The sequence below is a fragment of the Pan paniscus genome, chromosome 19 (genome assembly GCF_029289425.2).
Source record: "Pan paniscus chromosome 19, NHGRI_mPanPan1-v2.0_pri, whole genome shotgun sequence".
NCBI lineage: Eukaryota > Metazoa > Chordata > Mammalia > Primates > Hominidae > Pan > Pan paniscus.
In genome coordinates, this window is record NC_073268.2 from 61,801,747 (window position 1) to 61,814,384 (window position 12,638).

The window sequence follows — 12,638 nt, forward strand, 5'->3', positions numbered from 1 at the left end:
CAAGAGCTTCCATTTCCCTGTCATCGGGGTGAACAGTAATTAACAGGCTCTGTGCTAGGCACTTTACATCATCTCAAGATGAGGAAAATAAACTTGTCTAAGTAACTGGTAGTAGAAATTGTAGACTCTTTCCTTGTTGACGAGAAATGTCAAAGACTGTATAACATCTTGGTTCTTGTAGATAACCTCATGGCCAGGCTTTGGTTTCTGGGGAGTGATGACTTTTGGGCACCTAGGATGCTGCAGGACAACTGCTCCCCAGCTTTCAGGTCCCCCAGTGCTCCTTCTTCCCCATAGGGGTCCATCTGTGTCCTCTAGCAATGTCCCCTCCATGCCTTACAAGACCGCGCTCACCTTTAAGCCGAGCTCCAGCTCCCTCAGTGAGCGCTGAATCTCTCTGGTGAGGATATTCATCCGGCCACACTCCTGGAAGGCAACTACAATGTAAGGGGTGCGCTCCTCCACTTTGGCCATCAGTTCTGGGATGTTAAACTCGTCTGTCACCCGCTCCAATATTTCTTCCAGAAGTGCCTTGACCTGCCCCACAGAAGGAAACACAGTGTTAAGAAAGGGCTCTATTCTCCAGAAGGAATCCATTTTCCTGCAGTGTGGGACTAGAGATGCCAATCACCCATCGTCTGCTGCCCCTCCACCCACTGACCTGGCCAAACTCTTGCCTGCTTGTCGAGGTCAACTAGGTCAGGGCTGAGGACTGACTGACCACAGTGGACCTCTTCATAGGCTGGCCAAGTTCCCGGGACTTGCATGCCTAGCATAATACGATGAACACAGATAGCTCTCTAAGAATTTGGAGTTGAAAAACTCAGAGGCTGATCCAGTTGGCTGTGGGAATCAAACTAGAAAGCCATAAGACAGACTTGGGCCAAAAGGTGGCCCCTGCGGGCCATGTGAAGCTGAAGTGATGAGCAGCAATGACAGATCTATCTATCTATATCCAGATACAGTATATCAATATACAGTTATATACAATATCTATCTATCTATCTATATCCAGATACAGTATATCAATATACAGTTATATACAATATCTATCTATCATCTATCTAATCTGTCATTCATCTATCCATCTATCTAATCTATCACTATCTATCTATCTATCTATCTATCCGGTCATCCACTCAGTTCTGAGTTTCTATGATGCAACACTGCAGTTTCTATCCTTGAGTTCTGGAAGAAACACCCTCATCTATCATGTAAACCTCCTGTTGTACCCCACGATTCTTTTCCCCACACAAACTGTCAGCTAATTAGATCAGGGGAGCTAGGACAAGTAGGGTCTCTCTCCTGGAAAACTGGAATTGAGGCTCAGAGATTCTGAGTTAATTTGGGGCAAGCACTTGGAGGTTGAGTCTGCCATTTTGGAATAAATGAGTAAGCCCAGGAGGTCTGTCAGCAGAGAAAGAAAAATGAAACAAGTGCAGACATAATAGACCACACAGCCAGCAGGTTGGGACAGAGGGAGAGAGGGGAAGGAGGGAGGGAGTGAGCGAGCACCAGCCATTTCTGGAGTCCTGAGAGCTGAGCTCTAGGTGCCTGTGGTGGATATCTGTTTTTCATTATCTCTTTTCCCTTCTAGGAACAATTCCCTATCTCCTTTGTGAAACTATGTCTTCCCCATTGTTTTATGTTTATGTTTAGTCACTGGGCCCAGTTTCCCCTGAGCCAAGTTAGGCCAATCAGATTATGTTTCCCAGGAGCACAATGATTTGAATCTCAAGCCTGGAATCCAAGGAACCACTGGCAGGATGGAGGCGCCTGGAAAGGGCGGTCTACCCTTCTTTTACCTGGGACTCTAGAGCCATCGTGATTTTTATCTCTTCTTAGGCTGACTCCCTTGATAGAGTGAGCCATTTCTTGCCTAGTTAAGCTCTGTTGGTGTCTATAGCTTGCAGCCAAGGAGGCCTGACCGAGTTAATACAGTTCTGCCATGCATTACCCATGTGAACGTAAGCAAGTTACTTAGGCCTCAATTTTCTCCAGCTGTAACACTTCCAAGAGTGTCTTTTTCTCCACTTGTCCCCTTTCCCAACTCCCAGAGTTGATGTGAAGATCAAATCAAATGAGCTGATGAGTGTGGCAGTCTCTGAAAGCTATGAAGAACTATATAAGTGTAAAGGATGATAAATATTCACCTTGCCTTGTATTGTTAACACACAATGCCATCTCCAGGAAAAGAGCTGATGTTAGAAAAAAGAAAGTAAAAACCAATCACTCTGTCACGAATGGGTCTTTGGTGCTGTCATAGCAAAAACTGGAATCGGATTTTAATGGTACCTGAGAGCAGCTGCTGGGAAGACAAATGGCTAAAATTATATATATATTTTTCTCTGGAGCAGAGTTTGAAAAAACAGCTCTATATCAGCGAGCTTCCATTTGGACATTATTTACAAAGAGACGAAAAGATCGTCTGGAGGTATTGTTCCAAAATACGCAGGATGTGGGGACACAGAGTTCTGTTTCATCTCTGATTAGGCTGTAAAGGGTGTGGGGGCCTGAGGAGGGAGAGGGCTGATAGGGAAGGACCCAGGTCCACAGATGTATGCGGGGCCCCTCTTTTGCTCAGGGAACCCAGAGACTCTTTCAGATAGGAGGAGTGGGTTCCAAGGGACGGAGTCCACCTTATTTCCACAGACAAACACTTCTGCTTTCTTCCTTTCTGGAAAAGTAATAAATGCTTACCAGAAAAATCTAAACATTTCTGATACACATGATATTAGAAGCAAAGTCCTCCCATAGTCTTAACTCTTCCCCCAGTGGGAGAAAAACACTGTTCAACTGTTGGTTTTTTGGTATATATTCCTGCAGATGCCCTTCAGTGTACATAACTCTATTCCTCTATCATCCATCCATCCACCCACTATCCATCCATCACCCATCTACCCATCACCCATCCATCCATCCATCCATCAATTATCTATCCATCATCACCCATCTACCCATCATCTATCCATCCATCCATCCATCCATCCATCCATCCATCCATCCATCCATGTATCTAACATGCCAACCTCCCTTCTCACTCCTTCTCTTTAGCTGTATACTAAAATCCCCAGCTTCCCTTCATATAGATGTAAACATGGAAGCAGAATTGAGTCAAGAGTTCATGAGTGTATGTGGAGTGTACAACCTCTCGGTCATTTACTTCTTAACAACAAAATACTCTCTGGGCTTTGACTCTTTGCCCGTCATCTTGAGCTGAGCTGCGGTGTGGACAGGAAGGAACATAGCTCATAGGAACATGTGAGCTATGTGAGAAACACCACCATGGCCAAATACTGGGATACTGCACAATCAGATGTGCACCCAGCAACCTGCACACGTGTCCCACGCAGCATTGTGCATGGCAAGTAATCACAGTTCATATCATTTCTGAAATACACACACAAGCACATACACACCCCATTTCTTGGGTTAGCTGGGGGAGGGGATAAGGAAATGATAAGCATTAGAACCTTCTTTGAACCTTGACTGAAGAATTCTAAGTCTATTACTTATACAGTCTCAGCCTTTTCCAGTTTTAGATCTAGGAACATTATTCATTCTGGGTGGGTTCTTCTCTTTATTTTCAAATTATACATCAAATAGTGGAATAGACTGAGTAGAGTGATATGGAGCAGATTTCTCGAAGTATGCTCACCTCATCAAAATCACTAGGTTGCCAATGCAACCTAACCCCAGACCTCGGAGTCAGAATTTCAATCTCTCTGGCACATTCTTAGGCATATTAAAATTTGAGAAATACTATTTTGATGACATGACTCCATACCTTTATATAAAAGTCCAACTCTTTTAGTATCAGTTTGCTTTCCTAAAATCAGTCTCTAGAGCCTAAAAGTTTGATAATCTTCCCAAGGATGTTTACTTGTAAACCTAATGGCATCTCTAAATTAAAGAACCCAGCTAGGACCGGGTGCAGTGGCTCACACCTATAATCCTAGCATTTTGGGAGGTCAAAGTGAGAGGACTGCTTCAGCCCAGGAGTTCAAGACTAGCCTAGGCAACATAGTGTGACCCTGTCTCTACAAAAAGTTAAAAAATTAGCAGGGCGTGGTGGTACACACCTGCAGTCCTAGCTACTCAGGAGGCTGAGGTGGAAGGATTGCTTGAGGTTAGGAGTTGGAGGCTGTAGTGAGCTGTGATTATGCCACTGAACTCTCCAGCCTGGGTGATGGAGTGAAATCTTACTCTTAGAAAAATTAAATTTTAAAAAAAATTCCAGGCAGTACCATGGGGTGGATGTGAGCTGATACAAATACATCTTTAGGAAGTTGGTTAGCTTGTCTCAGAAAAAAATTCATGGAGAAATTTCCCTTTGGTGGCCCATTCTTTTTTTTTTTTTTTTTTTTTTTTTTGAGACAGAGTCTTGCTCTGTCACCAGGCTGGAGTGCAGTGGCACGGTCTTGGCTCACTGCAACCTCTGCCTCCCAGGTTCAAGCAATTCTCCTGCCTCAGCCTCCCGAGTAGCTGGGATTACAGGCGCCCACCACCACGCCCGGCTAATTTTTGTATTTTTTAGTAGAGACGGGGTTTCACCCTGTTGGCCAGGCTGGTCTTGAACTCATGACCTCATGATCTGCCCGCCTTGGCCTCCCAAAGTGCTGGGATTACAGGCGTGAGGCCCATTCTTCCTTTATCCTCAGCTACCCCCACACCAGGATCAGAGCCCCCATGTTGCCTTGGGTTGTCCTGAAACCCACACCTCACCCTGGTCTGCCTTTCTACTCCATAATTCCCTTCCACCTCCCTAAAATTTCAGGAAGTCCTGTGCTTAGTAGCAGGTAACTGTGTATTTAGAGACTCTCGGACTAGAAGCCATTCACACAAAGGGAAGGCGTTTGCATTATGAAGGACTGTGTTCTTCCCCACCGGCATCTGGTTGGTGAAATGAGGTGGGGGTGCTTAGGGGCAACCCCTTGCCCATCCTTGCTTGGTTTGCCAGGGGATCAAGAAATCACATTCAAGGTTCCCAAGCCACCACTGTTCAGCCCTGCCCTTTCTTCACTTTGGCAGAGAAGCTGAATAAAAATGGACTTTGGGTGGACTGGCAAAGAAAACTGCTGAACCCAATGGCAGGGACTTCCTGTGATTTAACTGTTGGCCAGCATGGTGATGACGGGAGGGGAGAGGCTCTTGGCGGTGACAGGCAAGCATCTCCAGGCTGCAGGTGGTTGGTGCTTTGTGTGTTGTCTATGCTGTGTACTGCCAAAATGGCCAGCAGGAGAAAGGTGTGCATCTATGATCCTCGGGGTCCCCCAGAACGACCTCAGGCAGTCCCCACCACACACACCTTTTCTTCTCTTGTGGCGCCCGCTCCGTCTCCGGCCTGGCTGTCCCGAGGCTGCAGCTCCAGCACAGTGCGGAAGAGCTTTTCTGAGGTTTGGGTCAGGAAGCCAATCTCTGCGTTCGGGTGGAGGCCATAGAGGTAGGGGGATTCTGGGGGCAGCTCAGCATCGATGTACTGAAAATCAAGGGCAAGCTCACTTAAAAAGAAACCAACACGTACCTCCCATCTCCCACACCGGCTTGTCCTCTGCAGGGAGTCCATGGGCTAGTATCCCTCCTCCAGGGGACACTGCTCACCATCCCTGGTTGACTTCAGCACCCTCTCCACCTATTAGTGCACCTTGACGTCATCCGTTTTTGTCGGCTGGACCCGTTTCCCAGAACTTCCACATTCATTCTATCATTCTCTCTTTTCTGGGAGGCTTAGATGCCTTTATCTATCTCCACACCCAATGCCTCCCACTCCTCCCTGATGACTCTTTTTCCTGCAGACCAGAGGAGGACTTCTCATAGTCCTTCAAAAATACGAATCCCTCCCTAGTGATTTTACTTAAGCTCTTCTAGGATTCCAGACCTTTCCTTCTTTTCTCTCCCCTCCATCTAAATCAGATATGACAAACCTGAACACGTACATGGGACGGCGCATGCAAAATAAACAAGTGAATTGGGCTTAGGACAAGGGGGGTGAGATTGGCTGCGAACTGGAGAGTCTGCACCCCTGGTGAAAGGTATTCAAATAAAAAAAATTTTGAAACTGTGTGTCACCCTAGCAGCTCCTTTCTGTGGCCAGTGCTAGTGGCTAGAGTCTGCCATGCCTAATGCCTAAAAATCCTAACCAGCGGCTAAGGCTCAGTTTTATTTTATATTTTATTTTATTTTATTGTGTGTGTGAGACAGGCTCTCACTCTGCTGAAAAAACTAGAGTACAGTAGTGTACAGTAGAGTACACAGCTCACTAAAGCCTCCATCTCCCAGGCTCAAGTGCTTTCCACCTCAGTCTCCCAAGTAGCTGGAAATACAGGTACATGCCCCCATGCTCAAGCCGATTTTTTATTTCTATTTTTTGTAGAGATGAGGTCTCACTATGTTGCCTGGGCTGGTCTCTAACTCATCAGCTCAAGTGATCCTCCAGCCTTGACTTTCCAAAGTTCTGGGATTACAGGCGGGAGCCACCGCGCCTGGCTCTGAATGTTTTGAGTGCCTCTTCATGACTCTTTATACGATGGTGGGAAAATATCCCTCAAGTTCCGTTCCTGATATGATTTTGACGATTCCTTGGTGTTATTAACACCTAGCCTAATAGATTGCTCATTCCTCAAGGGCCGATCTGTATGTTCATTTTTGTATTTCCTCCAGCGTTCTGTGCAGGCCCGGACTCTATGTAGATGCCCTAGAACCATCTATTAACTAACACATTAAAGAGAAGTATAAGAAAGAGAGTGTACCTCAGTCATTTGGAAATGTGCAAATCGATTTCACCCTTGCTGAATAAGAGAAACAGACTTCCTTTGCCTGTTACTTGCTCCAGCCTCCTGTCGAATTATCCTATGGACACTAGGGGACGCTGTTGCACAATTTTCCTGGGAAAAGCCTTCTTGCCTTTGGTGAAGTAGTTAAAAACATTTCCTCTTATTTTCCTTAAAGAGCTTTATTGTTTTAAATCTCTTCTTATAGGTCCAATTTTTCTGGATCAAATGACTTTTACGATTTACCCTTAAGTTTAATGAATTAAAAAAAAATTTTTTTAAAGCTTGCAGTTAATATTCCTGTGATCAATATTTCCCTTATGTTTTATATTCAAGAGTTTTTCTAGGCATGTTCAAAAGCCTACCAATAAAAACTGCTAAAAAATATCTTTCGGGCCGGGCGCGGTGGCTCACGCCTGTAATCCTAGCACTTTGGGAGGCTGAGGCGGGAGGATCATGAGGTCAGGAGTTCGAGACCAGCCTGGCCAACATGGTGAAACCCCTTCTCTACTAAAAATACAAAAATTAGCCGGGCGTGGTGACGCATGCCTGTAATCCCAGCTACTCAGGAGGCTGAGGCAGGAGAATTGCTTGAACCAGGGAGGCGGAGGTTGCAGTGAGCCGAGATCGCGCTACTCCACTCCAGCCTGGGTGACAGAGTGAGACTCCGTCTTAAAAAAAAAAAAAAAAAAAATCTTTCGGAATGTTTTCCATGGAAGGTGAAATAGGCAAAGATGAATACTTTAAACATAGCTGTGGTAATAGTAACATAAAAGACCGAAGTAATAGTAAGAAAACCTCCATGAGGCCGGGCGTGGTGGCTCACACCTGTAATCCCAGCACTTTGGGAGGCCGAGGCAGGTGGATCACCTGAGGTTAGGAGTTCGAGACCAGCTTCGCCAACACAATGAAACCCCGTCTCCACTAAAAAATACAAAAACCGGGTGTGGTGGTGGGGGCCTGTAATCCCAGCTACTCAGGAGGCTGAGGCAGGGAGAATAGCTTGAACCTGGGAGGCGGAGGTTGCAGCGAGCCAAGATCGCACCACTGTACTCCAGCCCGGGTGACAGATCAAGACTCCGTCTCAAAAAAGAAAAGAAAAGAAAACCTTCATGAGAATGCTGACTGTGGCATACGTATGTGGTATGTGCCTGTGTTCATAGCCACCAACACGGAGTGGGAGGGGTGAGTGACCTGAGAGATCTTGGCATAAGACCGCATAAGACTATGCTCCTCCAGGGATATTAGGATCACCGACAGAAACTTTACCAAAAGTTGGCTAAGGTCTTGCCTGAAATTTTGCTCCATGAAAAATGGCTTTGTCAGGCCAGGCGCGGCGGCTCACGCCTGTAATCCCAGCACTTTGGGAGGCCCAGGTGGGCGGATCACGAGGTCAGGAGATCAAGAACATCCTGGCTAACAGGGTGAAACCCCGTCTCTACTAAAAAAATACAAAAATAAAATTAGCCGGGCGTGGTGGCGGGCGCCTGTAGTCCCAGCTACTTGGGAGGCTGAAGCAGGAGAATGGCGTGAACCCGGGAGGCGGAGCTCGTGGTGAGCAGAGATCGCGCCACTGCACTCCAGCCTGCGCACCAGAGCAAGACTCCATCTCAAAAAAAAAAAAAAAAAGGGTTTGTCAACATCCCAAGTGAAAACAACCAAATAACTGTCCCAGATGTTATTTGTAGAAAACAGCAACACATAGAATGACTGAACCAAACATCAAGAATCGAAAGATGTCCAAAGGCTCCATTTGATTATTAATTTGAGGATAGAAATCCCGTATCTCTCAACTTAAACAGGGCAGGCTTGGGGCATAGGACCAGATTTGACATGAGCTCAGCTGTCTAAGCCCTTTTGCCTCAGCCCCTGCCTGCAGCCCATGGTGATGTCCCAGCAGAGGCTTCCCTGGTGGTGCAGGTCGGCGTGGGAGGAATACCCAGGGCCCTGTGAGCACCCTCACGACATCAGAAGCACAGAGCAGAGTCTCACCTGATGATAACCATTGTAGTCCATGTTGCCTGGGAGTGGGAACCCTGGGGCCAAAGACAGTTCTCCTTCTAACATTTCTGGTCGAATGAATTCCCCCAGGTAGGTTCTGCAGAGTCTTCTGTCCCAGTCATCTGTGATATGGCCTCCATACATGATCTCTCCAAACAGGTAGCGCAAATCATCATAGGGGACCTGAGTGATGGGGGAAAGAAAGAGAGGAAGGAAGGAAGGCCTCCACACAGGCGTCGGGGCTGGCCTCCCATCTGGGCAGCACAGAAAGCCACAAGAGAGGGACGCTTCTTGAGATTGGGAGCAATGTCTTATTTTTCTCCATACCCCCAGTGCCCAGCAGGGTTAGGGGTGTTTGGGGAGTTCATTAAAAGCTTGAAGAAGGCCGGGCGCGGTGGCTCACGCCTGTAATTCCAGCACTTTGGGAGGCCGAGGCGGGTGGATCACCTGAGATTGGGAGTTCGAGACCAGCCTGACCAACATGGAGAAACCCCGTCGCTACTAAAAATACAAAATTAGCCGGGTGTGGTGGTGCATGCCTGTAATTCCAGCTACTCGGGAGGCTGAGACAGGAGAATCTCTTGAACCCGGGAGGCGGAGGTTGTGGTGAGCTGAGGTCACGCCATTGCACTCCAGCCTGGGCAACAAGAGCGAAACTCCGTCTCAAAAAAAAAGAAGAAAAAAAAAAGCTTGAAGAATTACATCAAAGAGTGAAGACAGGAAAGATGCCAACCCCACGCCCCATATATATATGCCTTCCCTCTTTCAAGCTTTTAAACTGTGACAGTGAAGGCAGGCTCTACCTAGAAATTCTTTAAATAGGTGAATGTCAAATGGAGAAAAGTGAGGACCAGAGTACTTTTCTAATTTTCTGCCTTTAATGACAAGATTAACTGTCCCCTTTGAAAGTTCAAAGGGAATAAACAAAGCCCACAAGTTCATTGGTGTGAGACTTAGGGAGGGAGGTCACTGGAGGAAAGCCAGCAATGAAAGATTACTGTTGAGTGGGCTTCCCAGGCCCAAGGGCTGGAGACAGAAGGATTTCTCAGGGCATCTGGGCCTGGTTCGTTTTCCCCACGAGGAAGAGGTGGTGGCCCTGTTGACTCTGTGTTTGGCTCCTGAACTAGAATAACCTTGACGAGGTGAATATTCCCTTAATTGGAAGAGCACTGATTGTTAGCGAAGTTTGGGAACTTATATCGGGCGAGTGTGAAGTCTCTTCCTGCTGATCCACAGTCTACCTGCCATGCTGTGAAGACATAGGTATGGTCTGGTGGGGCCCGGGACAAACTCTCATGGGAATGACTCACTGTGTGAGTCTCTAGTTAGACTTCCTGAGCGTCCATGGCTCTCACCTCACAGTTGTACTATTCTCAGCCTTTGGGTTAGTCCTGGGGTTGGCACTGCCTCATCCCACCTGTGTGGGGTGCAGCCCTTCTGTGTGCTCATGCCCCTTCTGTAGGATAGCACTGCATCATCCTTGTGAGAGGTGGCCCTCCTTAACGTGCATACGAATTACCAGAGAATCTCGTTAAAATGCACTGATTCAGTAAGTTTGGGTGGGACCTGAGATTCTGCATTTCTAACTAGCTCCCAGGTCCTGCCAATGATGTTGATGCATGGGCTCCGATTTGTACTATCAAGGTTTCAAATAATCTAGCTGTCAGGTAATGGGGAGTGGGGCTTGGAACATGACCACGTGTTACACTCTTAAATTATGGTCCCCGAATCAGCAGCATCTGCATCACGAGGGAGCTTGTTAGAAATGCACATTCGCAGGCCCCATCCTAGACCCCTCTGATTCACCCCTCAAAATCAAATAATTTTAACCCTCTCCCAACCTGGCTAGTCCCTGAATGTCCATGGCCTTTACCTTTGCGTTGGCCTCCAGGAAGTTGTAGAGGACATTCACAGAGATAGTGAGGTCTCCAGTGTTAAAGGGGTATGAGCGATTCCATCCCCGGGGCCCAAATTTTCGTCTTTCTGCCACCACCGCATGGAAGTAACAAAGAGCAAAGAGGATGCTCTTAAACTCCGTCTCCCGAGAACACATCTCCAGAGTGTCCTGAAATGAGAGTGTCGCTTTTAAGGTTTGCACACAACTTCTCTTATACGGGGCTGGCTAGGGTGGGGTTACAATCAGGGTTTGTGTTGGAAAACATTACCATATATTCTGGTTTGGGTTTGAGTTACAGCGAGACTACAGCCTGGGGGGAACGTGTGGAAGGGTCAGGCTTTAGCTGAGCATTGAATGAAGGTTTAGATTCAGGTGATAATAGGGTTTGGTTTAGGGTTCAAGTTTATGCATACGGATGTGCTAATAAAGTTCACTAATGTAGCTGATGGGGATCAGGGTGACATGCAATGAGAATGTTGTGTACCGGGGTGTGGGGTGTGGGTGCACATCCCATGGCACCATCTCTAATATCTTCCCTTCCTACCATGCTTTTCTTGCCTGTTGTGGAACCTCAGCAGGTGTAATCACTGCCTGGGAGTTAAGCTGGGAAAGGAGTACAGGGGGTACTGAATGTGTTTTGCTCCTTGAATCTTTGTGGAAGCTTCCCGCCCAGAGTTGGGCTGCTGGACTCCTACACTACAAGGGTGTCACACAGTCAGTAAAATCTTCTGAGACTCTGACTGTTACATGGTCTTCATCTTACTTTAGGCTTAAACCAGACCCCAAAGGTTTATGTTGGTTTAGGTGGCACAGTCATCCTGTTGGATGGCCCATCTCAAATAACCTGCATGACCCATCTGACACATGTGAGCTGGCAGGGCTTCTGGGAAACCTGAGATGCACTGGTACTATGACAAGATGACAACCAAGAAGAAAACCTCCCTAGCAGCTGCTGGAACCCTCTCCTTGAATTCCACCAAGGCGTGGTGTGGCAGATGGATTTTAAGGTGATCCGATGGCCTCCACTCTGCTACAATTCAGGCCTTTGGGTACTCTCCTGCCCAGGGAGGTGGAACTCCCAAGAGAGAACCAAAAAGAAATAGTGCCTTCTTGAGAAGATCAAAGAGGCCTGGGCCGCAGACTTTGACAGTACAACTTCATATACAAAGTTGGCCACCACGGGCTTGGACCTGGCTTCAAATAAATACGCTACAACATAAGCCTTTAAATTCCCCATAATGGAAACGTAGTGGTCTGCGTTTGAACACTTGATATTCTGGGTCTCTCTGGAGCACAGTATTCTCAAACTTGACTGTGTATAAGAATCTCCCGGAGGGTTCATTAAAACAGATTCCTGGGCCCCAGCCCAGAGTTTCAGATTGGGGCCTAAAAATCTGCAATTTTTTTTTTTTTTTTTTTTTTTTGGAGATGGAGTCTCGCTGTGTCGCCCAGGCTGGAGTGCAGTGGCGCAATCTCGGCTCACTGCAAGCTCCGCCTCCCAGGTTCATGCCATTCTCTTGCCTCAGCCTCCCGGGTAGCTGGGACAACAGAAAAATCTGCATTTCTAACAAGTTTCCAGGTGATGCTGATGCTGCTGGTCCAGGGGCCATACTTTAGGGGGTCTAACATGCAGTTACATTGCAAATCCATATCCCCACTACCTAACACCTGGATTCTTTGAACCCTTGATACTCAAGATTCACGTAGACGTCAAGTGATATCATCTGATTGACAGTGTCATCTCTCTGCCTGAAGATAGCCCATCAGTGTGTGACCCAGTGTATCTTATCAATGAGATGTATAACAACGTGTCCTTCTTCATCTTGGAATATTAGGTAACAGTAAACTTGCAGAAGGCTTCCCCGCATCTCTTGCCAAAGAAATGTCCTGAGCTCTACTCCCCTGGGGTTATCTGGCAATGGAGAGTGGGGTTGCCCTGAGTGGGCATCAGGTGGGAACATTTTACCCAC

General features: G+C 47.1%; 1 protein-coding gene across 2 annotated transcripts in view; it reads right to left on the reverse strand.

Moving 5' to 3' along the window:
• DNAH9 (dynein axonemal heavy chain 9) overlaps positions 1-12,638 on the reverse strand; it is a 380,960-nt gene that overhangs the window by 36,318 nt on the left and 332,004 nt on the right. For both annotated transcript variants that reach the window (XM_003818106.6, XM_055101114.2), the window contains 4 exons: positions 10,645-10,836; positions 8,763-8,954; positions 5,309-5,479; positions 355-537 (listed from right to left, as the gene is read on the reverse strand). In XM_003818106.6, coding sequence (XP_003818154.4) covers positions 355-537; positions 5,309-5,479; positions 8,763-8,954; positions 10,645-10,836 — 738 coding nt within the window. The remainder of the gene's footprint in view (positions 1-354; positions 538-5,308; positions 5,480-8,762; positions 8,955-10,644; positions 10,837-12,638) is intronic.